We start from the raw sequence: 26,240 nt of genomic DNA, 5'->3' as shown, positions 1-26,240 counted from the left end.
AGTCGTATATTGTATCATTAGGGAGTGTATTTCCATATTTCTGTTGAATGTCATCACATACACAGACATACAGTTGTAAACAAAGACTCCGTTCAATCCTATTCACCATCGACACAACGAAGATCTGTTGTAGCTGTGCATTTATTAGACGACACAACAAAGTCTTTAAACTGTGCCTTTGCTGTTGTTAACATAAAAAGTAAATGCTGGGAAATCAAATCACCAGTAGTTATAAAGTGCAGCTCACCGTGTTCAGCAGCACCAGACTCAGCAGTGAAACTTTTCCACCCGCCACGTCGGCAGCGTCCAGCGTGCGGCGCGCGCGGCCTCTGGGCTGCGCCAAAGAGTAAAGTGAGACAAGATGATTCAGGGCGAGTCAAGATGAGTCAAGACGAGTCAAGACGAGCCAAGACGAGCCAAGACGCGTCAAGTCGAGTCAAGACGAGTCATTAGGAAGGGTTAAAGGAGAATGAACTGTGTCTAAAACTAATTAATTATAATAGAGCATAGAGTATAGGATAAGCTGCTGTTGTCGGATAATAAACCATACACACTATTGCCACACGACACTATCTTAGTTTGCTAATGCATTACTAGCTGCTAGAGTTAGCTAATTTAGACAGAAAAAGAACAAACTTAAAGTCTAAAGTCTTGCTCGCCAGCTTAGGTCCAAATTCTTCATACCGCCGCTTCATGGCCGCTGTTACGTCAGTGGCTCGTTGGTCTAGGGGTATGATTCTCGCTTAGGGTGCGAGAGGTCCCGGGTTCAAATCCCGGACGAGCCCAACTTTTGGCATCACGCTTCTATGTTACAATAATGAGAAGTGCCAAATTCACGATAAGTCACTATTCTGGTTTCAAAATGTTGTAATGTTTTATTTAGTATAAATGTTATATTTTTATATAACTATACCAACTTACTTCACAGAGATAAAAATGAAGAGGGCTTTTTAAATAATATTTTATTTTTATTTAAGTGGCATTAATATTTTTAAAATAAATGCAACATTGCAGATAGACCTGTACAGTATATGTTCACAGTTTAACATGTTCCCTTTGAATTTCCAACATAGATTAAAATACACAAGTAGAAATGTATATTTATTATTATATGAATATCAAAACCATGCTTAATAAAAACCTTTAATTACCCTTTCAGTCTAATAATCAAATATAAAATATACTGTATATATTACAAACTTATATTTGTAGAGATACAAAACATACACAAGCAAAGGTAATTTAGGAAAGATACAAATTATTTGTGCCAATACATTCTGTGTGCGAGCACCACGCCTGTTGCCTGGTAAATCCAGAATATATTTCTCTGTATATTTTTTATACAGACTGGTATCACATGTTTGTAAAGTGTTGAAGAAGTGTATTCTGGATTCCAGGCAGCCATGTCTGCACATGATTAGTGTGAATCAAAGTGTCATAGAGATGCCGAAGGCAGTATTAAACTGAATGTTATATTCATGTAATACAGCTTTTGGCACGGCACCTTGAATGGTTCTGATCATACTGACCAGAGCATGATTGAAAATTCACAGATATGTTTTTGGGAATGTTTGTGAATATAAAGTGCACATTGGAGTTGTGTACAAAGAAGCGTTACATACAAATATTTTGATCTCCTGAAGCTGTGAAAACAGTGAAACACAATTCCATGTATACTGTATCTGCTCGGCCAAGTAAATCTATAACCAAATCGATGTGTGTTATTAGAACCATATGGCAACTGGCAACATATAAATATGAAGTACTTGTTAATATTTTAAGAGGGCAGAAACCAAGACCAACTTTTTCTTGTTTCCCCACTCATCCCATCATACAAAGGTGTCATAGAAAAAAGGATACCAAGGTGTTACAAACATACACAAATAAAGATATATAAACGTGGTGCATGATGATACATAACATTTCATTGTTCTACCTTCTACCCTTGATCCAACCAAGTGGTATCTTTACTCACAATAATAATGCCCCTGTGCATTTTTTTTTCAAATTTCACATTTGTGAAAAACAAAAAAGACAGAAAACACTTCAAATCCACATTGATAAGACGCAGAATCCCCTGTTCTATCACCAAAGCATAAAAAACAAGGCTACCGCTTTTGATAAGTGCATGTACTCTGTGATGTGACATGTGAGTATGGCTACCTGTCTTCTAAAGTTACTTCATGACATTTATGAGATTTAGGCCCTGTTTCAAGAAGCAGGTTTAGGCCGACTTTGTTAACCCTGAAAAGAAATCAACTCAGAGTTTTCTGTTTCACAGAGACTTGAGTCAGACACCATCATAACTCTGTGAACCTGTCCAGAGCAGTTTAACCAGAGTCTGCTCCTGAAGCTCTGATTGGACAGTCACAGATGGATCAGGTGAACTTAATAGGGCTTAACAAAAGTTTAATGATTAGACTTGTATTTATTTATACTTTACACTTATTTTACTCAAATGACTTAAGCCTGACCTTTAATCTCCGAAATTTTGCTTCATGGATCAAACTTTATTTAGTTTAATTCATGTACACTTTCATGTACATTTTGATTTATGTAGGATGCATTCATAATTTAAAATCTGAAATCAAATATTAAAATTGTCATGATAAACTTTTTAAAAACAGTTTAATGTTTTTTATCTATGTAGGCTGCACCAAATTATGTAGGCCTTTTGAGTAATATTATCTGACTCTGAATGATTAAACTGCTTAAAACGTGCTCCTCCACATTTCTTTTATATTAAATTTGAACGATCCATAGTCACATGACTTCCTGTCCATCCAAGATGAAAACCTCCTGTGGTTTACAGGTGCCTTGGTAAATCCTCTTTTCTGGGACTCTTGATAAAGTCTTGTGTCTTCTGCTAACCTCAAGGTCTACTATCTCTGAGTTTAGCTCCAAACTTGTTTAGTGAAACAGAAAACTCTGAATTGTCTGTCTCAGGAGGGATTAACCCTTAAACTTTTAAACCCGTTAACTGAACTTCCTTTGTGAAACAGGGCCTTAAGAGGCAGATGAGGTGTGTGGAGGTCAACAACAAAGTTAGCAAAGCTGAATGGCAACCTACATTCTGAAGATCTTCCTGAAGTTTCACATTATGATAGCTAGCATTAAGTATGTTTGTGTGTCCATTATTACTGCATACATATTAGGTTATGAAAGTGTTGTGAAAGTGATAAAAGCTTTGGCACGCTGGTCTGTTTAGGAAAGTTTAAATTTGCAGTTTGGTTAAATGGCCACAAGTGGGCAGCACCTTCAAACCAGCTGAGATGCTGACACCCCTGCTCTTGTCTGCTGAGCTGGTAGAAAATCTGAGGATTTAAGCATAATATGTTTTTTTTTTTTTTTTTTTTTTTTTGTATGAGGCGAAAGAGTTTCCACCCTGAGGAACACTTTCATGGCCCCGTGCATTTAGGGCTTTCCCAAAGTTTAGCCCATCCCAAAGAGCTGCTGTAGTCCAACACAAGCAGAACAGTCTCACAACGACAGGTGCCGCTTCTTGTGCAAAGCTAAGTGGTCGGAGCGGGAGAAGCTGCGCTCACAGTCTGGACATTGGAAAGGTTTGACTCCTGTGTGTTTGCGGAAATGCCTCGTGAGCTCATCGGACCGAGCAAACTTCCACGTGCAGCCCTCCCACATGCACTTGTATGGCTTTTCTCCTGTAGACAAAACACACATTTAACTTAATTAGACGTATGCACATAAATTTAGTTTGTTGTGAGCTTCATCAGTCGGGAACGTACCTGTGTGGGTTCTGCGGTGGGCTTTGAGGTGGGAGCTTTTGGTGTAGACCTTATTGCAGCCAGAGAAGTCACAGCGGTGAATCCGTCGCTTTTTGAGTGAGTCTGGTGAATCAGTTGGAAGAGGATGTTGTGTGCGAGAATGGACTATGACTGAAGGACTGTTCACCCTGCAACACACAAACAAAACCCCAAAAAACATTAGGAAGAGCTGTCACCTGCAGAAGTAACAATAAGCCTGGTATATGATTCTCACCAAAAACCATAAGAACTGCCAATTAAGGAAACATAGTAAGTCAAATTTCACAATGTTGTCAGTCAAGTTCTTCGCTGGCCTGTCACGATAACAAATTCTGAAGTTTGATATATTGCTGAAGTATATAATATATAGACGATAAACAATATGCCACTGACACAAATACCAAAGACCAAATTTATAGCACAAAAAGTATTTAAAATGTACAGAACTGTCAAAAAAAACATGAACTGCACTAAATAAATAGTAGAATGACACACTTTATGCTTAGTTTGCATCGGTAATGAGCCATAGAAGTTATTTATTCAACCGTAAATCTGATTGTATTGCAAAAAATAACAAAGAATATTATTATTATCATAAATCCTCTTCCATCCAACATATACTGAACGATAAGTCGCTACAGTAATAACCGTGATTGTCTGCCTAGTTCTTTGTTCAGTTTGTAATGTACAGCAGCCAGATCATTTAGTTTAACGTTTCCTGTATGAAGCTTTGGCAATTAACCCTATCCTATAATAACACGCTTGGAGGGAACACTGGAGACATGAACCCGTACAGTAACTACAAACGAGACTTAAAAAGAGCCAAAACAAACAAAAAGGAATTGTCAGTCCACGCTATCATTACAGCTTGAGTGTCGGGGTGTGAGTAAGTGGCAGTTGAGAGCAGGTGTCGAGTGTTGAAATATGAATCCGTCACAGATCAACTTTGCGTAGAAGGAATGTGTAGAAAATCCCCAACTACACGGCGCTGCTCGTGTCAGCCCCATCATTTTACAAGCAGGGCTCTTTTGACCTATTTATTATAAACAGTACATGCAGTATATTTATGTTCATGTGTGTGAGTGTGTCTTGAGAAAGAGGTGATGACAACTCCGGACACACCCACCCCAACTGAAGGGCCCAATTATTTTAAAGTTGGCAGGCTGACAACAACTGCAGCTCATCATGGCAACCGAGCGCACACTACACAATGCAAGCACTGGCAACATTCTCTGACTATTACAAGTTTTACATAACCTGCAATTATTTCTTCGATAGGAAAGACTGTTTTAGCCGCAGGCCAGCAGCACAAAGGAGAAGAGAAGAGTGGGAGAGGAAGAGATGAATAGGGGATTGAGAAGGGGAGGGACAAAGTTAAAGATTCCTTTGACTTTACAACACACATTAGCTGCTATTTACCTGATGTTAAAATAAAACTGGATTAAACTGCCTCTTGCTTGTTTACATAAACCGATTTGTGTCATTTTAGGCCTGCACGATAACATATTTTGAAGTTTGATGTATCAATAAAGTAAGTATAGATGATAAACGATGATATTTAAACAAATTTACGCCACTGGTATAGATTTAAACCACAAAAACGATTCCAAATCTACAATATTGTTAAAAAAAATCATGCGCTCCAATAAATAAACAGCGGATTTAAACACTTTAGTACTTAGTTTACATCTGTAATGAGTCACAGATGTTATTAATTCACTCTTTTATGCCTCAAATCCTATCATATAGCCACAAAAATAACCAAAAATGTCCCAGTAGTGCAAAGTTAAAAGTACACACGATAAATATTGACCCTAAAAATATGTTGTTCTAAGTCGAAACAGTGATCATCGTGACAGGTCAATGCAGTTGAACAAAACAGCATGTACCCAAACTCTAAAATATTTGACAACTCGTTCAATAATCGCAAGAGATAAGGAGCAGTGCCTCGAAAGAGAAGTGTGAGTGACAGACAGGACAAGAAATCAAAGTAAGATCATCAGAGGAATGAAGGAATCCGACACACCCCAAAGACCCAGCCCGCTCCCGTCGTTTCTATACTAATCAACTGTTTTACTTCCACTTGGTTTCGTTTTTGTGTTGATGATGAGCTCCAAGGGAAATCTATTTAAAAAGGTGAGTTAATGCTGAGGTTAAGGTACGCTAATGTCTGTATGCTAACTCACTCGTACTCGTGTGGTATCCTGAGGGATGGTGGTTTCTTTTCATGTCCGCTGATGGGGTCATGGCTTATCTCTGGGCGAGGCTCCGTTTTGATTGGCTTATGCAAGTCAGGGGCGTCTCCCCGCAGCTCCAGGGGCTTCTTAAAATGCGCTGAAAAGGCCACATATTTCGAGCAGTTAGTGACATACAGCAAAGAACATATTTTACTACTGTGCGTGTAAAGCAAATTGACTTTTTACTACGTCATAAAGCTATTCGTAGAGTTGTGTTTAAGTTTGAAAGTAATCTTTTAATCTCTGCTATTCTGTCTTTGAGATAATGAATGTGATGTTTCATTTGCCAGCTGTAAACTATGCCAGAGTGAGTTTACGTGGAATTGTGTATTTTGTGTATTTTGATAATAACTAATCCATCCAATCATTATTTGTGAACCTTTGGATATTCATTTTTAACATGGTTGATTCAGCAGTGACCTCTATGAAGTCATTAAAAGTAGCAAGTATCTATTCTAAGCACAGAGAATGTAATGATAATAACACTTCCTAATTTTATATAAAAGGGAACAATTAAAGAATGAAATTGTTTATGAGGAAACGGCCCCAGACAAGAGCACATTCCTTCCACAAAACTCCTACATTCGCACATCCTGTTTTTTCCCGTTTTTTTTTTTTCACAGAGAAAACATGACGTGCGACCTCACCTGTTTGCTCTCTGCTGCGATGGTGTTCCTCTTCTGTGGCGAGAGGCGGGCTGACCATTAGGGGCTGGTGCAGGTGGAGCGGAGGGGGCAGTAGAACGGACAGGGGCAGCATGACCGGAGACACCATGACCCCTGGCTGTATGACCCCCTGAGCGCCGCCGAGGAGAGGGGCCACCATGGCGGGGTAGGACAGCGTGGGCGCGTGGGGGGGCAGGTGAGGCGGCGAGGAGCGCAGGGGCGAGCAGCGGGGTGAGGGAGAGCTGCGGGAGGACACGGGGGATGAGGAGCAGGGAGGGGACAGGGAGGAGGCGGAGGAGGCCGTGGAGGACCGCTTGGTGACGGACAGGTCGACTGGCTCCAACTGGGTGCTGCCGCTGTGCTGGGTGCTGACAGGGGGGTTGGGCGAGGAGAAGGCGGGCAGAGGGGAGGGATACAGGTGGGACGAGGGCAGGATGACTCTATATGTCTCTGAATATGGTGAGTAGAACGACTGCAGGAGAGAAGGAGAAAGAGAAAGGGAGAGAGGAGGGGAAGGAAGCAGAGCATTAGAAACATCCGCTTTGCAATAAAAAACAAGGAAGACATGTCTCAACCAACAAGTGTTACTCCCATATAGTAAAACCGTCCATAAATTTAACTGTTACTAAATTTACATTTGGCAAAGACACAACATGCTTGTGAATATCAAACAAAATAAGATGATCCAGACGTTACTAAGGGCATTCTCGTATACACAGACATTTCTAACTGCTCATTCTTGGCCGTGATTTTGTAAGTTTCTGTTAGTCAAATCAATTCTCTTAGCCCTCAGAGTACAGTACATGAATGTGTGTACATTAAACCACTGCCTGGTAGAGTGTATCCATTGTATGCAAATGTCCAGTGTGCAGCGGAAGCCTGTTTGTCCAGGAAGAGGCGCTATGTGGGAACCAGTCCGTCTAGACACATAGTATCTGTAGCGGTGTGTAGGTGTGTGCACAAGGGCCAGAGTCAGAGTAGTGTGTCTTCAAAACATGTCCGGGCATGATTAGGACACACACATTCACACACTAAAGCTGCAGTTACACAAACACACGTGCCTTACCGTCTCCATGTCTGTTTTCAGAGGGTAATCATACATCAGCATGGCTGCACAGCCCAAGAACCTACAAAACACATGGAAATGCCAAGTTTACTCATATGATTTCAAACACAAACCAGAAGTGCAGAGCAATATTTATCACATTCTAAATATAATAACTGCTATATTAACAAATATAACTGCTCATATAAAATATAAGTAGTTACAGGAAACACAGTTCAATTACAGCTTACTCTGTCGTTTAATGTATGTGATATTTTATGATCCTGCTCCTCCTTCCCTCAGCCTGAAACCTCCTGTCAATCTATCAATCATCTTTACCAACAATAACAGGACAGTTTGTCATGTCCCAAACATCTTCGGTTTTATTACAACAGAAACAAGGAAACACGCACGTCATTTTAAGTTTCATGGGGTCCAATAATAGCAAGTATCAGCTCTGACACATAAAACTAACCAGCCCCAAATATGGCAGAAATCTCAATTAGAAAGAGGATTGAATCTCACTGACTCGTTCTAAGAAAAACACTTTGATTTTCAAAGTGGTTCCAGTTTCCTCGCTTGTGACCAGGTGCAGCTGTGATGGCTGTGTACTGTTTATGAACGTGATTGTGTGTGTGTGTTCAACAGACCATTGAGGCGAGATGAACTGTCAGAAGAATGTACCCCAAGGGAGAGCACACATGTGTGTGCAAGAGGCCTGATTAAAGTCCACGCGCTCACTGAGCCTTTAATTATTAACAAATGAGCAAGAACACACAGTTAGCTCCAGATGTGGGACTGGCCAATGGAGGAGGAGAAGGGAGGTTTGGTGGGTCAGGAAGGGTGTGAACCTGACTGCAACCTCGCCCTTCAACCCACTTCACAGGAACAAAACGAACGAAAGCCGTTGGGTGAGAACGGTGTGTGCGCAAGATTTTAAGGGAGTGTTTTTCTAATCTGGGCTTGTATTGTGCTCCGGTTCAGTCAGAGGTCAAGCAGTTGTTCTATTGTACTACGCGTAGACACAGGTATGAAGCAGTGTAAACACATTACAAAATCCAGATATGAGGAAAAGGGGATGGTGTTTTTCCAATAGTTCCAGGAATATCTAAGTCGTTTGTTTGAGAAGTCATTGTGGAAGTCCCTAAACCTTTTGTTTATATTTAAACAAGAAAGTGCTGTTATTGAGAAGTGGGCGCTGACACTGTTCTGACTCACACCTCGCAAATGTCCAAACAAGGAGACAATTCACAATGCCACTGACCAAGTAGTGACCCAGTTAATATCATCCAGAAAAACATTACAACCCCAACAAAACCACAACACACAACAAATACTCACACAATTGATCATATTTGGGTATTTGTCTTCTCCTAGCCCATTATTGTCTAGTCTGTCAACAGTAATTCAATAAAGAGAATAACAATTTATCTCATTGATCCATAACAAAAAAATGTCTGAGCACAAACAATCCAGACTTTTGAATAATTTCCATTGAACCCAAAATAAACTTTTTACCTCCACACTCTGAATTCTACAACTAATTGGGACTTTTTAATCCAAATGTCCACAGCTAAACCTTTGTCACTGGTGATTAGAAATGATCTATATTAAAATGTAATTAATTTCAAATCATTTATACACTTTCCCCTCTATTTCCTATAGCTGCACGGTCATGGTCACCGTCGAAACTGTGACACAAATGAAGCGTAGCAAGTTATCCGCACAATTATGAAGTAAAAAGATGACAAACATAACTAACATCTCATTTCTAGGCTATCAGTGTTGGTATTGGAAGGCTTGTTGTTTATTCAGCTGGAGTACAACGGTTAAAGTCAAAGTTGAGTTACGTTTAAGTAGAACTCACGAAGCGAAAGTGGAGTACACATACAGAAAACAGGTCTCATCCTTGTGGTCCAGGATTCAAACCACATCTTTCTCTCTTTGAGGCGGCAATGCTAACAACTCTGCCACCGTCCCAGCCACAGCGCTACAGCCTCAGCATGCACGTTTACAGAGAATAGTACGGAGTTTAGGTCAAGTTCAGGCTAGTACTTGAAAAGTTTGGAACCCATGACAGTGATTTCCCCGTTATAGACCTTAAAATATACACATTTTCATTGTTATCTTGCGGCATCTTGGGTCATACTCTGATAATTTTAGGAAAAAACTCTATAAAAAAGAAAAACTCTATACCAATAAGTCCAGATAACTCCTGTCTCCTTTGCTATCTCAATTATAACTGTACACAACATCTTAAATAACTGTTTCCCTACTTCTGAAAAAGATTAAGACTATTTATAATGCTAATAGCTTCTCGTATTTGTGTTTCCTAGTTTTAGTATCAATAATAATCTGTATTTTGTACCTATATCCAGCATATTCACATAGGCTACTGCAGTATTTGTCTGTGCCTAGTGTTCTAGATATAAAAAAAATGAATAAAGCACAAAAAATAACTAGTGATTTCTCTTTTCTTGATATTCTATTTAATAATCTCATCATGTCTTTGTGTTATGTTGCTACACACCGACGAACCGCAGTCGTGGAGCTGAGCAGACCCAGAGCGCGCTGTCCCTTTAGTCAATAAGTAGCCTACCTGAGTCGCTGAAGAGTATTCTGTCCACTCCGCCTCTCCATGTGGGTATGTGTATTTATGCATGTCAAGTGTGGTCTGCAAATATTGTCCTTCTAGGTCAGAGGCGCTACTGTGTGCTCAACCCCAGCCCACTCCACAAACACGGCCCTCCTCATCCTCACCCCCCCCCCCCTCTTTCTCTCAGCTGCGGCCATCACTCATCCTCGTGCTCCTTCCGAAACACCCGGCCTTGTCTGTGTAGAATAGATCATATACAACACGAGTGAACTGGGAAAATATTGTGGCTTGGAGTTAGTTCTGGCTACTGACTAACCACACGCACATGCAAAAGTTTCTGCTAGCTCGACAGAATACATGCACTAAATCACAGAAGAAGAAGTTCATACACACGCACACATACACACCACACACATACACACACACACAGGGGGCTGGAGATGATGAGATCACCAGAGAGAGAACCTAAACCTCCAGACAACGGCTTTGTCCAAGAACAAGATGGAACGCACACGCTCTTTAAGGTTTTCAAATCAAATCTACGCTTGGCCTTGTTGCCGTGATGTCGGCCATGTTCTCCCGCGTACCTCGTATTGTTTTAAAAATGAACGTTTTACAATGGAACGTGGCGATTAAGTCATTAGTAGAAATTGTAATTACACGACTAATAGAGCTAATGACTCAATTTGGCTCGCGTTTACTTAATGACCCTTTAACACAGAAAACGACTACTTCCCCAAGTCTTAGCTCATTTCCTTTGCTTAAAAACGTGTCCTCCGCTCTGACATAAACTCTAACTTTGAACCCTTTCTCTTCACTTTCGTTTATAAGCCCCTCTTAAGCCCCCCTTCTGAATTCCCCAAAGTACCTAAGCTGCATACACCAGAAGTGCACTCCTCCCCAATACACATGAATACAGTACATAGTATGTGACCTCACTAGGGGGGGTGCATCCTGGAGGGGGAGAGGAAGCAGAACCTATCATCACACTTAAACACGGGTACAGTCTTGTCTCGGGGTTGACATAGGGCTCCAAAAAGTGACAAGTACACACATTGGCTTAGGAAGAGACTGGAGAGCTTTGAGATTTTCCAGACTGCGTTTTGGAGAACAAGAGAAGGGGAGAAAGAGGGAGAAAGAGAGAGAGAGAGAGCAGCGGAAGCCCTTGGAGTTGGAGTCTGACTGTTATTATTTCCACACTGCGTGATGGGTCGGGGGGTGTAAAGAAGAAGAAGGAGAAGGAGGAGGAGGAGGAGGAGGAGTGAAGAGCGGAGCCAAACGAGGGGTGCTGCTGCAGGGGGCCTGTGGTTTCCTGTCCGACCCCAATACCCCCCCAACACCCCACCCCTTCTTACTCTCTCTCTTTCTCTTTCCCCCTTTTCTACCATTCTCTCTCTATACACTACAGCTCGCCATGCCAAAGAATGAGAGGCAAAGAAAACAACCCCTCTCTGACCAAAATGGAAGTGGAAAGAACAAGACAGAGACAGAAACGGGGAAGAAAAACGGAGTGGGTTTTGACCAAAATATGACAAAACTTCAATGAACCTCAAACTAGGGGAGGGGGTAACAGCAGCGGGGAGTAGTCTTAGAGGCGCAATCCGGTGGTATCAATTCAGATCTAAAGACAAGCACTGCGCTTTTTCTTCTTTTTAAGTTCACAGACATCCACTGTGTTCCATACAGAGGCCTCACCAAACTTCCCAGCAACATCCAAAAGATTAATGTTTAGCCCTAATGTTCCCGTAGACATGCCCTTTGAGCTGTGCGTGAACTAGCATTTTGTTCGCGCAGATAACATCATCCTGTTGATTCAAGCGGAGAGGCCTAAGAGGCGAAGGTGCGTGTCTTTTTATGGGGGATCTAAACACATTCACAAGCGCTAAGATCATTCGCAGTGCCGTTGTTTTTTATTACAGTAAAAGTACAAAAAAAAACAAAAAAACTCTCCATTCCTGGCATCCACCCCCCACGTCCACACATCCCCTCCTCTCTCTCTCTCTTTCTCTCTCCTCCTCCTCCCCTCAATACTTGTCCCGTTCACTCTCTCTCCCCTCTGCTGCTGCTGTTGCTGCTGCTGCTGCTGCAACCTCTAAACAGGATAAGGGCTTCATATGCCAAGTGGAATGTGTGACGCAAGCCTCAGCCTTGAAACAAAGCACAGGAAACAGAGGAGAGACAGGCGAGGAGAGGAGAGAAAGAAAAGACGTGCGGGTGATAGGGGATGTAGGAAGAGAGAGAGAGAGAGACAGAAAGAGAGGCAGAGAGAAATCAGGTGTGACAATCTGAACGCCTGGATAATATCACACCGACACAGCTGTCACACAGGCAGCGCGCGACTGTCTCTCCATCACATCCTGCAGATAGTGCACAATGAGATCTGCAATCAAAGTTAGGGGTACAGCATCTGACAGTTTTTCTTTTCTTTTTTTTTTTTTTATCCCCATAGAAGCGTTCATTTAGGTGTAAAACAATAAAAAGCCCACCTGAAATATGACAACATTTTACAGCTGCCTAAGGAGCTTTACAAATCACTTAGGTCTATATGATACTTCTAATAAAATCCTAGGACCAAATACACATAATAAAAGTGTATAAGTAGTGTATAAGTAGGCAGGCTATAATTTAAACCATAAAGAATCATGTCAAAGAGCATTAAAATCTAAGAACAAAAGTTATGTCTTCCACTTTTTACAGTCTATCCCTACATGCCCTGTAAAAGGCTGTACACGCTATAAACAGCCATGTGTTTCCTTATATAGCTCACTATAGGATTACATCAGTTCAATATCAATCCCTTCAGATTTTTAACAAACCCCGCCAATTTGTAAAAGGAGCAGACACGGATGCCACGCACAAACAGGCCCAAGTTTAAGTCATTAGGTCCACAAATAATTCAAAGCATCATTATGTTATTGAGAGCAGCCACAGATTGTCATTTATGGACTTTCTGCTCTGTGGACTTCACCAACACATCTGTAAACAAACAACAAACTCAGCCATCTGCGCCACTAATGAAGCTAAAATACAAACATGTTTCCAGAGTCACACTCACTTTTCAGGTGGTGTATCAATTTTGTGGATGATCTCCTTCTGAGTTGAGTTAAAAGAAGTTTATGATGAAATACAGACTCCGGTGGAAAAGTGACGCGCGGGACGCAGGCTGCCCCACATGAGGATCACGGAAACGGGCCGGTACAGCGATGGAAAAGTGCCCCGAGTTTCGAAACGGCTCCTCGGTCAGTCCGCGTGTGTCTGTCGGTGTGTGCGCCTCCGGACTCGGTTGTAAAGAACTGCTGCTGGTGGTGCTCGCGCTGTCACATGATCCGCTCCTCCACAGGGTCTGGCCGCGCGGCGATAGGGGCGGGGTCAAGGGGCGGGGCTAGGGCGGGGCTGGGGCGTGGTCAGGGCGTGGTAGGAGTGTGCGTGCGTGCGTGAGGATGTCGTCATTTTCAAGACAAGGAAACAGCTACTGGTTTTATGGCAACGTCCCAAGTTTATTAGTGGTCTACCTCAGAGTTTCCTTATACAGGAAATGTTTAAAAAAATAAATAAATAAAAGATAACCTAGTTTACTGCTCTAAAAGTTTGATTTTAGTTTTCTAGTGGCTTGCCTCAGAGTTTCCTTATGCACGAAATTGTAAAAATAAATAAATACAAAGTTTGATTGGGTAATTATTTTAGTTTTTTAGTGGCCTACCTCAGAGTTTCCTTATACACAAAATGTTAAAAAAAAGAAAAAAAAAAACATAACCTGCTCTAAATACAAGGCTTGTTTGGGTAATTGTTTTTGTTTTTTAGTGGCCTACCTCAGAGTTTTCTTATACAGCAAAAAAATAATAAAAAGCTAACCTAGTTTACTGCTCTAAATACAAAGTTTGACTGGGTAATTATTTAGTTTAGTTAGTTTAGTCTGGCTGATCCTGCTTTGGTTCCATATCTGTTCTAGACTGGGTTGTTTTCCATTGTGTTAATGGACCCTGAGGCTCAGATGAGTTTTATTGATCCACATGGGAAACACTGAGGTTATTGTGTAATGTTTTTGTTCCTGAAGTAAAGTCCTTCAGGCTCTGTACAGAAGTGTCTACTTGTGCATAGTGAGAGGAACTACGCAATCTGAAAGAATTACAACACATTATACACACATTACATTATATATAAGAGCAGAAATGTCACTTTTTAGAATTTGATGTTTACGTTAAAAATAAAATAGAGGTTAAGCACTGACATCACCTTCATCATCCCCTCTTAGTGGTAGAACTATGGGCAGCACAAGACATAATGTGTTTCTTTGCTTTTTTTTGGCCTAATTTCGCTTTGGAAACTGAACGCAGTTTCTCTGTTGTTGTTGTTGTGGCTGTGCAGAGTTTAGTTGGCTTGAAAACTAACGATAGGGGGAGATAAAGGACACTTCAGCTCTCCCACAACAATTAATCTCTTCAACACACGACTCAGAACCGTCTTATTTAAGGAGAGAAAGGTTCAGTTCAACAGTATCTGATCCAAAAGTCTGTATCAGTGATTAATGTGTCTACAGTTTCCCTGCTGTTTAACTGGTTTTCTATGGCTGTTGACTTGTTTTCCTTGTTTTAGAGTCAGGTGCAAATTAAATATTTAGTTGAAGACTTTTATATATGTTATTAAACTGTTGCATCGTTCACATGTTATATGTGTTTTGAGATTTTACAGAACAAAATACCATTAATCAGCAGTGACAGTCATAATGTTCTCACTCATTGTAAAAAATTGTGTTGTCACCTGCATAACCTGTACATTGTGTTACAGTAGAACACAGACTGAGCAGCTGTGTGCCCTCATTCAACCAACACTACACATGTTATTGCTCCCTAATTATATTGTGTCAAACAAAATGAGGGAATAGTACATATTTACTCAAAGCTGTTCTGCACTTTGCTTTAGCTGAAGTTGGAATTAAGCCACAGCTTCAAATGAACGCCACCTGCATGTGTCACTTTTTTAATTTAGTATATAATTGATTCTCAGATGCCAGAGGAAGTTGTGTTTGCATTATTAAGTGTACAAGAATATCCCAAAATCACATTTCAGATGTTTGACATGACACAGTAGCAGTGCAGAAGTTTGAACCACGACGCTGACATGACAGCTGTTATTTCATGCATGGTTTCTAGTAGCATGGGTGCTGGCCTTTCAAGTCGCACTGATATCCGTTTGAACTTAGCGCTCCTTCAGGAGAAATGGAGCGTGAATGTGTACATCTCTGTACTTAAACAGTACGTGGCTCTGGGCTCGTCACATAAGACGTTGTGATTTTTGTTGCCGCTTTGTTGGTTTAGGCAGAAGCCTTAGACATAAAGAACTTCCTCAGTAGCATTTTTGTCATTTGTATTTGGACTCAGCTTTAAGAATAGCCTGATATTAATTATACCTTAATACTGACTGTGTCATTTTTTATATTAATAACATTTAGGTTTTAAGCAATGTCATTCAAGTTGATACGTATGTATTTTGGACAATTTTCTTAAAAGATAAGACGTGGAACTCTTCAGGATTTGCATATACTGCAGTTCAGCTCAAGGCTAAGGCTAAGGTTAGGTTCACTCAGGCCTGTCCACTGAAGTTTGGGCATTAGACCCTGAAGCCCAGGACAAGAGACCCCTTTGCCCCTCTTTGTTGACTGCCCTGGACACTGTAGGGATATTTGTCTTTTACATTTGACCCATCCTTCCATGAGATTGTAGCAGAGAAAACCCATCTCCAAAGGCAGACATTTTCAGTAATACTATTATGTAAGAAAAGAAACACTGTCAAACTAGGTACAGATCCTGTATAAGGTGGGGACTGCTGCATATTTATGCACCAACATCAGGTAAACTGATAGTGGCACAGATGTTTTCCTTCAAAAAACATCTGGAACAATCAGAAAACACGAGCCCAAAATTCTATAGTATTTTCAATACATTCCTAATGACAGCATCATATTAGCAACAGGCTCCATCACATCTCTTAAAACATGAAGTAAAGATGAGGTTTCATTAGCATCTGCAGAAATGTAATATGCTTTTGTGAGTCACCCAACGATCCCTTTTATGGACTGTGCAGGGAAATCAAAACAGAGCCATCTGGACACAGGATACTATGATCCAAGAAGATTGAACCAGCAGACTGTAAGTAATGAACAACACTCAAAAACTGTCGAGTATTTAAATATAGTATGCCACCATTTTTCATTGAAAGATTTTATGAATTTGCATTGAAAGATTTTATAAAAAATATATACAATAATTTTTCATCATATAAACTAGGTGAACTAGGTTTCAACAGCTTTTCTAGCCACATTTGTCTATACTCCAAACAGTTAGGGTTGTATTAACTTTCATCATCAGTGTCTTCCAGTGAACAGGTGTGCATTTAGAAAAAAGAGGTGTGTCGTTTTTACACATCTTTAGTTTAGATAAGTGTCTTCTCACACGCTCTGTAAAAATTAAACAGTGAGTAATGACTGACACTGATACTGTTCTGTATTTATGGGTATGGAAGGCTGTTTTGGGGTATGATTAGACATATCATGATAGCAATGACAGGTTACACTACTAATTTTGCAGAAAACATTGTAAACTTAATAGTTACAGTTGTGCTAAAAATGTACCTAGGGTGGCCATTTTGCTGAGACTTTGATCAAAAAACAAGCTCCTGACACTAAATATTATATAATGTGAGGGAAAAACAAAAAAAACATGAAAACACAGGCACAACATGGGCATTTTAAGCAACTTCTTTTCACATTGTGATTCTTACAAGATTCTTACTGAGTTAATGCAAGAATCATATCACTAGTCAAAACATTCATAGACTTTTGTCACTAAACCATTATTGTTACACCTAAAAACATAATTATTAGTTAGTTAAAGCGTAGTTATTTTCTTCCTCTTCTTCCTTATTGCATTGAATTCCAACGCATTGCCTCTGCAGGTCAACTGAGAATCAATTTTCATTATAACTGACGAAGAGGAAGGTATGTGGTCTGCTGCACGCACTACTTCTCTTGATTCTCTCAAAATGCAATATTAGTACATAGATTTCACTGGAATCAAGCCAAACCAGTGTACAGTATCTGATCAAATCCTGCAGGGTAAAACAAACAAACTTAAATCAGACAGCTCCTCAGCAAGTTTCAACCAGCGTGCTGCCATTCTCGCCTCTGATTCACATGATTAATAGCTGGCTGACACAGTAGAGCGAGAGATGTAAAACAACCCACCTTTCTGACTTAATGCTGTCAAAGGTGACAATTCAAACATAACATTAAAACTGCAAGCTGTGATAAAGGGCATGCTTCAGTGGGAGAGCCGCCTGTCAACTATGGTTTTATATTTGATTCAAAATTGCCACTGTCACATTGGAAATAAATGTTTTCGTCCCATTTTAACTTTGCAGGGGGCGCTGCAGAGCCAAATTTAAAGACAGAAGCTTAATTCACATGTAATTATGTCAAAGTCATCAAAATACGAAAACACTACATTTAGTCCGTGTAAATTTGATAATGTTTTGATGATGTTTTTTTATGCTTTCATAACGGTTGCGTCGTGAAGAGACTCACCACGACCACATCCTGAGACGTATGGAAGTTATTTTAACATTATTTTGATCCGAGAGGTGTCCTAATGATGCTGCCTCAGTTTGGAGTCCGTCAGATAAAAACCCTATGACATATTTGTTAAACTACTAGGGCTAAATTTTGGTCATTTGCATATTTTGATTCAAAATGCCAGTGATAAGGTGTGGTCCCCGTAGACTTTTTTGTTCCATGCAAATGTGGATGTAGATAGGACGTGGTTTTCATTGACTTTTTTCTTCATAATCAAATAAAGGGGGCGTGCACCAAATTTTTTCATCTCATTATAACTTTGTAGGTAGTGCTGGAGAGACGTTTTTAAAAATAGAAGTCCCGGTCATCAAAATGCACGTCTGAATCCAACAATGTTTGCAAAAGTTACAAGGATTTCTATGCTTTCAAAATGGCTGCTTCTGTAAGGGCTTGTTATGAACACACCCTGAGATGTACGGAAATTCTTTTAACATCTTTTGATCCTAGATATAGCCTCAGTTTGGAGTTAGTCATTAAAGTACAAGGACTAGATTTTGGACGTCTCAAGTTTGACCCAATATCGACCGACCAGTATCGACCGACGCTCTGTCTGGTTTGGGGTGGGGCCATAATAATCTTTTTAGTCTATCTCAAGATTATCTATGCTTAGTTTTGTGTCGACAATGAAAAAATAGGCTCTGCTCCCTCCAAACGCATAATATTGCAATGATTTGATGTTGTGTGTTTAGTTCAGAGTTTACACCTTTTGTTGTTCTCGTAACTGTTAATGTGTTGTTTATGTATCTGCTTTTTTATATGACACTTGGTTGCTTGGATGCTATGAGTTGATGTGGTTATATTCGTCAATTATTGCTCAGTTTGGAGATGGTTCGAGACGTATGGAAATTATTTTAACAATTATTTTGATCAGAGAGGTGTCCTGATGTTGCTGCATTAGTTTGGAGTCACTCAGATAAAAACCCCAGGACACATTTGTTAAACTACGGAGACTAGATTTTGGTCATTTGCATATTTTGATTCAAAATGTCCGCTTCATGTCAGCGATAGGGTGTGGTCTCCATAGACTATTTTTCTTTATGCAAATATGGGCGTGGTTTTCATTGGCTTTTTTCTTCATAATCAGATAAAGGGGACGTATAACAAATTTTTTCATCCCATTATAACTTTGTCGGATCAAAACCTTAGGACAAGTTCATTCAAGTACAAAGACGAGATTTTGGACGTCTCAAGTTTGACCCAATATGGTCGCCCTGTGTGGTTTGGGGTGCGACCATAATAATCTTTTTTGTTAGTTTGGAGATGCTTGTTTCCCTGCAATGGTCGAGCCCTGGAGCAGTCCATGTGCTCTGGGTTGGGTCTTGGTTTCTTATCCAATGTAGCGGCCCGCACCAGCTGAATAAGTTCACTCAGCTCAGCTCAGAGGTCTCTCATGGTTTGGCCTCTGGAACACTTGTCATATTCGCCATGAACCCGTGTCCAGTGCTTCTTACAGTGATCTAGGGTCAGCCAGGAGTGTCTGTATCTGCAGGTCGAACCAGTCCTTCAATGTCGTTCCAAGGGCTCTGAGCTGTTCACCAGGGAGACAGCCGTGGCTACACTGCTCTGAGCAAAGGACACTGGAGATGTAGCAGGACCCAAACCTTCTCTTCAAAGCCCCGACTAAAGCTCTGTAGTCACATCAGTCTTTAGGGTTCAGGAGGAGCAGACTAGACAAAGTGTGTCAAGTGAGACACATGGCTAATTGTAGGCTCTCTCTTCCATGGACCATCTTGCAACCTGAGCCAAGAGATCAAACTGTGCAGAAAAGGCTTCCCAATTAGCCTTTTTGTCATACCTTGGGATTTCAATGGCATAAGAAGGTGCCATTTCAACATGGAAAGTGAAGTCAGTGTCCTCCAGTTTAATCTTAGACGGAGACATCTTCAACTAGTAGCTCAGCAAAGTCGAGGTTAGCGTAACTGAAACTTTGCCAAGGAGGTTTGGCTCGTCACTTCTGACACTGATGTAACACATGAGGGTAACCACTATGTCCTCACTACAATGGACTGTTTTACTAAGTGTCCTGAAGCATACAGCCTTCCAGATCAGAAAGCAGAGGCTATAGTGAATGCCTTAGTGGACGGCATGTTCAGCAGGTTTAGGGTCCCAGAAGAAATACACATGGACCACACGCATTTTTACAGCTATGTGTAAAAAGTTAGGCTCCAACAAGACCCACACAACCCATCTACACCCACAAAGTGATGGGTTTGAAAGATTCAACAGCACCCTGGCCCAACAGCTTGCTATTGTCACAGCCAAACATCAACAAGACTGGGACACACATCCTCCATTTACCCTCATGTCTTGCAGATCTACTGTCCAGGACTGTACCGCCTGCTCCCCTGCTCTCCTCGTGCTTGAGAGGGACATTCAGATTCCAGCTGAGATGATGATGGGGAGACCACCAGACGCCGCAGCTGTTCCTCCAGGACCTGAGTGCGCCCTAAAGCTTCAGGACCAACTGGAGTCTGCCCATGAGTTTGCCAGGGACCAGATTTTAAGTGCTGAAGTGAAAAAGCAAAGCAAAAGAGGAATTATGTCCACTCCAAAGGATGTCCTTTTGCAGGGGGGACCAGGTCTGGATGTGCAGCCTCCACCGGAAGAAGGACAGATTCCCCAAACTAGACAGTGACTGGGTTGGATCTTGCACAATCTTGGAGAGACCAGGAGAGGTTGTGTACATTTTTCTGAGAATGTGACCTTGTGTTCCTCTCGTGGGTGAGGGACTTTGATAAGAGGGGGTAGTGTAATGATCTGATATTTTGTGTTTACTTCAGAGTTGACATCTTTTGTTGTTCTTGTGTTAATGTGTTTTTGTTTAAGTAACTGCTTTTGTATGTGACATTAGTTGCTGTGCTGACATGGTGATGTGAAGGCTCAGTTTGGAGATGTTGCTTGGCTCTTGTTTTGGCGTGGACTTCGACCTGCTTTAGCCCTTGTGTTCAGAAAATAAATAACCAGAAGAAATTCAGTGTGTTTCCTTACACCAGAAGATTACAATATATGTTAATTTTCCAGAGGGCGCCACTGAGCCATCCCGCAGTGCACATTCTTTCAATTTTATGTAAATTAAATTTGAGTCAATCTCTAATTTTGTGTCAACTTTCAAGGGTTAATAATAATAATCTTCAAACTTTCTTTCATCTTTACGCTCAAATAATAAAACAATAAAATGATGAGATTTGGTCACATTGTAAATTCTTTCACAAATGTATACATTTTTTTAAATAAAATTTGAAGGGGGCGCTATAGAGCCAACTGAAAAGATAGAATCACAATTTCCATGTCAGTACATCCAACTCAGAAATGTGCATGTGTGCTTCCATTGGGTCCATTCAAATCCAACAACATTTTAAAAACATGGACTTTTTACAAAAATATAATAATGTTTTGTGATAAATGTCCATGACCAAGCCTGACCTTCTTTTTGAATCTGAATGATAATCTTTGATTGCACATAGGTTTTGTGTCTTCTGACCAAGTTTGAAGTGTTTTTGATTTAAAAAAAAAAAAACTGTTGGAGGAGATTAAGAATTAAGACGTGAATCTCAGGACTATTTTCTAAGTTTTATGTTAAGTTTCATTTATCTGCATTGATTTTTTCCAGGCCAGGCTCCTATTGCAGTCACTGATTCGCCCTTTTGCACATTCGTTTTCAGGCCCAATAATCAAATAAAACGGTAATGATTTTTGTAGCAATAGCAGCACGTTTGGGTGAGATCTGGCTGCACAGGTGAGACAGCTGTGCAAAGAATCATTAAGAAGTTTATTAAACAGCAAAAACCAGCAGCGTTTGAGGGCTGACAGTAGTGCTGTGTGTATGCGCCATCAGGCAGGGGATTGTCAGGTATGTTTCTTCTGTATCCCAAGGGAACAATCGCGGCTCTGTCTGGAGAGACCACAGACAGACACACAACACCGTCCTGGAACAAACTCCACAACTGTTTATGGCTTTTCTGTTCCAAAAATGCCTGAGCCGTCTTTAGTGCTATAAAACTCCAAATTATTCACACTGTGTCTGATTAAAGGTTTTCTCAATGAAACATCTGCCCTGACACAACCAATATCACAGTAAGTTCCCTTTTTTCACAGTAAGGCAAAAATAAACTAGATCATTTTTTATGGTGAAGGGTCTGAATGTCTGAATTTGTTTTCATGGCGACAAACAGATGACAACATGTAGTCAAGTAAGAGATCAGGTCTGTGGAGAGGTGAATCCACTCACACTAAGAACTGATATTTTTCACATTTTCACATGTTTCAAATGTTGTTGTTTTTTTTCTTTTTCTTTTTCGCAATAAAACACCTTTAAGTGAATAAATGCAAGATAGATCTGTTAAATGCCATGCAGTGGAACATTTCAGGCAAACCCATAACATCTCCATAGAGAAAAGCAGGTCGGGTGGTGGATCCAGTTAGATGGAGCGTCTTTAGAATGAATTCAGAATATGGAGCTCAGAGCTTAGCGTAAGTGTTCAGCCTGTTTTAAATATTAACTGGGTTTATTTTTATACCTCTGGCAGAACATTTTGATGATGGCCAATTAAATGTATCTACATTCTAAAGTATCCCAAACTATGCAGTGAAAGTTAAAGTTTGAAATTCAAGCAATATAGATTTTGTTTTATTGCCGTGAGTGGAAAGAAGAAGAGGCTTCTGTGGGTGTTATTTTAAGTGTTTTTGCCTCGTGGCAATCTGGCACCGATCCTGAAGTGAGTCCTGACATGAATCAGCCGACGCCTCTTATGTGTTATTATACAAAGTAGAAGAGGAAAATCATAATCCTATTTGTATAAATAAAGTCAGATAAGTACTGAAACTGAAGAATACTGGAAAACGGTTGTTCTGATGCTGCTGTTGTATATATTTTCTACCTCTAAGTATTTTATTTTTTAAGCATATCTTTTTAAACTTTGTGCATCTCCTTATTTGTATTTATTCAGTGTGTTTTTATGTTGCACTTTATCACCAAAGTAAGTAACTAGTTTGTGAGGTGTGTTCACTGACGATGGGAATAAACATCTTCTGATTCTGAAATTATAATATTCCAATAATTGTTTTGAAGGTATGCAAAATTTGAATAAAAAAAATAATTAAAGAAGGTTGCAAAAAGAGCTAAGTAAAAAAAACAAACAAAAAAACACACACACACACACACACACGACTTTAAAGTGATATTTCTGCATTAATCATAAAAAGCTATCAAGCAAAAAATGTGACATAGCATACTGCTGTTTGCTGTTATATTTATACGGTACAGTGCATGTGGATTATCTTGTTTTATAAATATCTTCATTGTAGTTTGGTATAATCAGAATTTTGCATAGGGCCTCCATAAAGATAGACACGGACCTTCAAATGGTCAAATTTGTTCAGACCAGTAAATGGCCTGTTCCGAACATAAACAAAGAGAAAGGCAATGAAGAATTTAGATTTAGGGTTTAGGGTTTTGGGTTTAAAGTTAGAGTTTGAGCCTGACTTTATAAAGAAATGGACTAACTGAGTGCGATGTCACGAATAGCGTTCAGTAAAATGAAGCAGTTATAGGGGGCGAAATTTGGATCTGATTTCCATATCGGGAATTCTGACTGTGAGTATCATAGCAACCAAAGAGCCAATCTGGAGCCAGGCTGTTGAAGTTGTACCCACCTGCACCGCTGGTTAAACAGGGAGCAGGCGCTTTGCAACTCTGTCAATCAAACCTGCTGCTAACGCTAACAGGAGTGACCTCAGGGAAAGACGGCGCCTGATTTGTCTATTATTTATGTTCATATCTTGATTTATGGACACATTAGCGAAATAAAAACACGTGGAACATGTAGAGCGGGCCCAGGCTCACTTCCTATATGGATTTTTATGTTTATATTTTTTTATTTTATTATATACAGTCTATAGGTTTGAGATATAAGCCACAGCAGAAGAAAAAGCACTAGTTTATTATTTTGTGACCTAAATTTAACATATTGTTCAATAGTATATAGGTAAAATTGCTCAGCGTGTGTCTCTAAAAATGTCAAAACTAGGTGATTATGATTTAAGATTACAGGCTGCGTACATAGTCTCCAGTCTCCCTGCTTTGCATATAAGCAGCAGGGCATAGCTATGTATGTGCTGTCATGTCAGGAAGCACTTAACCGTCTTTTATGGCACTTCTCCTCAAACAAAGTAGCATGTGAAGTCTATAATAAACAGGTGTCAGCAATGTGAAATAGCAGTATAGTTTAGATTAACTTTGTCTGACATGATTTTGATCTTCACAGTAAAACTTTAAGTGCATTTTGCATGAAGCGTTTTGCATAACTCTGTACTAGGAGTACACCAGGTTCAGGCTTGAGGAAAATCTTCATTCGGAGGATCTGGAATCAAGCCAGACTTTAAAATTGACGACTCCTCTGAAGACACATTCACTGATCCTTGTGCAAGCAGGGCAGGGTATATTACGACTGCGTTTATCAAATATTATATCGATGTTGTTTTATGCGTAATGCCTGTTTTCTGTCTTATCGTTTTACTGTTATTAACCCAAATCAAGAAGCAACACCCCCCAGTTTGTCAATTTTGTCAACTGACGAGAAATCTGCTTTTGTGTGGATGTGTGAAAGGGATGTTGCATAGGCCTTGACAGTAATTCTGCAGGAAACAAATGTAAGCCAGGGCTGTGTTATCAGCACAGAGGGGTGGGTGAGAAGGGAGAGTTGCATGAACCCACCTGACTTGGGAGTGGTGCTTCCTCTCTCCAAGTTCAGAAATAGCCAACAGACAACTTTTATTGTTTCGAACCTACTCGCTGTCACTCCCACCCCCTTCCCTCTCTCTCTCTCTCTTTCTCTCTCTGTTCTTTTACAGATCTGAATAACTGCTGCCGTCTTGGTTACACCCTGGCCCTGAGGAAGGGAGGAGAGAGACGCACAGAGAGAGAGAGAGAGAGAGAGAGAGAGAGAGAGAGAGAGAGACGGAGAGAGATAGCGGAGAAGTAGGGGGTAAAGGGAGTGGTTTTGCGGACACTCCATGTGCTGACAGGAGAGCGATGGTCACACCCAAACTGTGGCGCCTGACCTTTTCAATGACAAACAGTACCACCCTCATACACACACACACGCACACACACACACACGCACACACACACACACACGCACCCCAACGCACACAAACGCACACACACATTGACTTTACACTCTCTTTGGGGACATGACATCATTCCACATAGAGTCCAATCTTAACCTACTTCTTGCATAACCTAAAAACAAATCTTAACCTAATTTAACCCATATCTGAACTTGTGAATGAATTTACCTCCTGATTTGAGGCAGCTTCCCATGATGTAAGTGTGTATTCAAATATTAGTCCCCGTAATGTGATAAATGCCTGCCCTCCAGCACATATATAGCCTGCGGACTCTGGACAAACACAGACCCTGTAACTTCACCCTTCTCAATTCTTCACTGGTGATGTCTATCCCTTGTATGAGTCAGCAGCACAGTTCACTTCTTTCATAATCCTGACAGTCTGACCTATTTTAGGACAAAACTTAAAAAAGACCTACTGTAATTCACTTTAATATGATGTGAAAAAGTGTGGTTTTCGTAGTAATTTAGTTAATATTCTGACTTATATTGACAAAGTTTAAATGCATTCTTAAAATATAATTCTAACATAAATACGTGAGCACACACACTTCTATTAATCCTTTGAAGTTACGTTTGTTTCGTAAAGTTTGCCAGTTTTGCTCCAGTTTATTGCATTTTTGTATAATGACTCATGGTAGTTTAGCCTTGGATAAACCATGTTTGGACTCACATTAGTCCCATACGGCAACATAGAACTGACAAACATGGACGTTTTTACCGGCTTTATCGTTATTACGAGAAAGTATTAAGCTAAAACGAGAACATTTTTTCGTTAAAACGTAATCATTATAGATTTTAACGACATCAATGTCATGTTTTGACATCAGTTTCTCGTTTTAATGTGAACATATTAAGCTTGTGTCCAACGCAGTGACTAGGGGCCAGTCACTTTAAGCAGGTTTGAGTGTGTGATGTGCAGCAGAGTGAAGAGGAAGAGTGTTTATCATTTTACTTATGTTCAATGACAGGACAGACTGCACGGCTCCTACACTCATTTGTACACATAGGCCTACTGTAAAACCCTCTGGGCCTGGCTTTAATGAAAAAAAGTTCTATTTTAATGTAATACTTTCTTGTAATAATGAAAAAGATGATAAAAATAATTAATCCGCATATGTGTGTTTGTACTTTGCATGACTTCTGGTTTAATGAGGAGATTTTAAGAACAAAATCAAT

General features: G+C 40.3%; 2 protein-coding genes and 1 non-coding gene across 5 annotated transcripts in view; 1 reads left to right on the top strand and 2 right to left on the bottom strand.

Moving 5' to 3' along the window:
• fam114a1 (family with sequence similarity 114 member A1) overlaps window positions 1-330 on the bottom strand; it is a 50,944-nt gene extending 50,614 nt beyond the window's left edge. For 2 of the 3 annotated variants that reach the window (XR_008648898.1, XM_033988862.2), the window contains exon 1: window positions 248-316. The gene's annotated coding sequence lies outside the window, so the exon portion shown is untranslated. Of the gene's footprint in view, window positions 1-247 lie in introns of all 3 variants that reach the window. The other variant, XM_033988911.2, reaches the window with a different exon arrangement.
• Window positions 331-713: 383 nt separating this feature from the next.
• Window positions 714-785, top strand: trnap-agg (transfer RNA proline (anticodon AGG)). Its single transcript has one exon. It is a non-coding gene; the product is annotated as a tRNA-Pro (tRNA).
• Window positions 786-1,088: 303 nt separating this feature from the next.
• klf3 (Kruppel-like factor 3 (basic)) lies at window positions 1,089-13,632 on the bottom strand. The gene is made up of 6 exons (XM_033988977.2): window positions 13,363-13,632; window positions 7,733-7,793; window positions 6,649-7,138; window positions 5,951-6,098; window positions 3,747-3,913; window positions 1,089-3,662 (listed from the first exon to the last, which is right to left on the bottom strand). Exons 2-6 carry the CDS (start codon window positions 7,772-7,774, stop codon window positions 3,481-3,483), a joined length of 1,029 nt encoding a protein of 342 aa, XP_033844868.1. The 5' UTR covers window positions 7,775-7,793; window positions 13,363-13,632; the 3' UTR covers window positions 1,089-3,480.
• Window positions 13,633-26,240: the final 12,608 nt, after the last annotated feature.

Source organism: Periophthalmus magnuspinnatus, chromosome 1 (genome assembly GCF_009829125.3).
Source record: "Periophthalmus magnuspinnatus isolate fPerMag1 chromosome 1, fPerMag1.2.pri, whole genome shotgun sequence".
Taxonomy (NCBI): domain Eukaryota; kingdom Metazoa; phylum Chordata; class Actinopteri; order Gobiiformes; family Gobiidae; genus Periophthalmus; species Periophthalmus magnuspinnatus.
The sequence above is the reverse complement of the archived record's forward strand: the minus strand, read 5'-3'. Positions and strand labels throughout refer to the sequence as shown.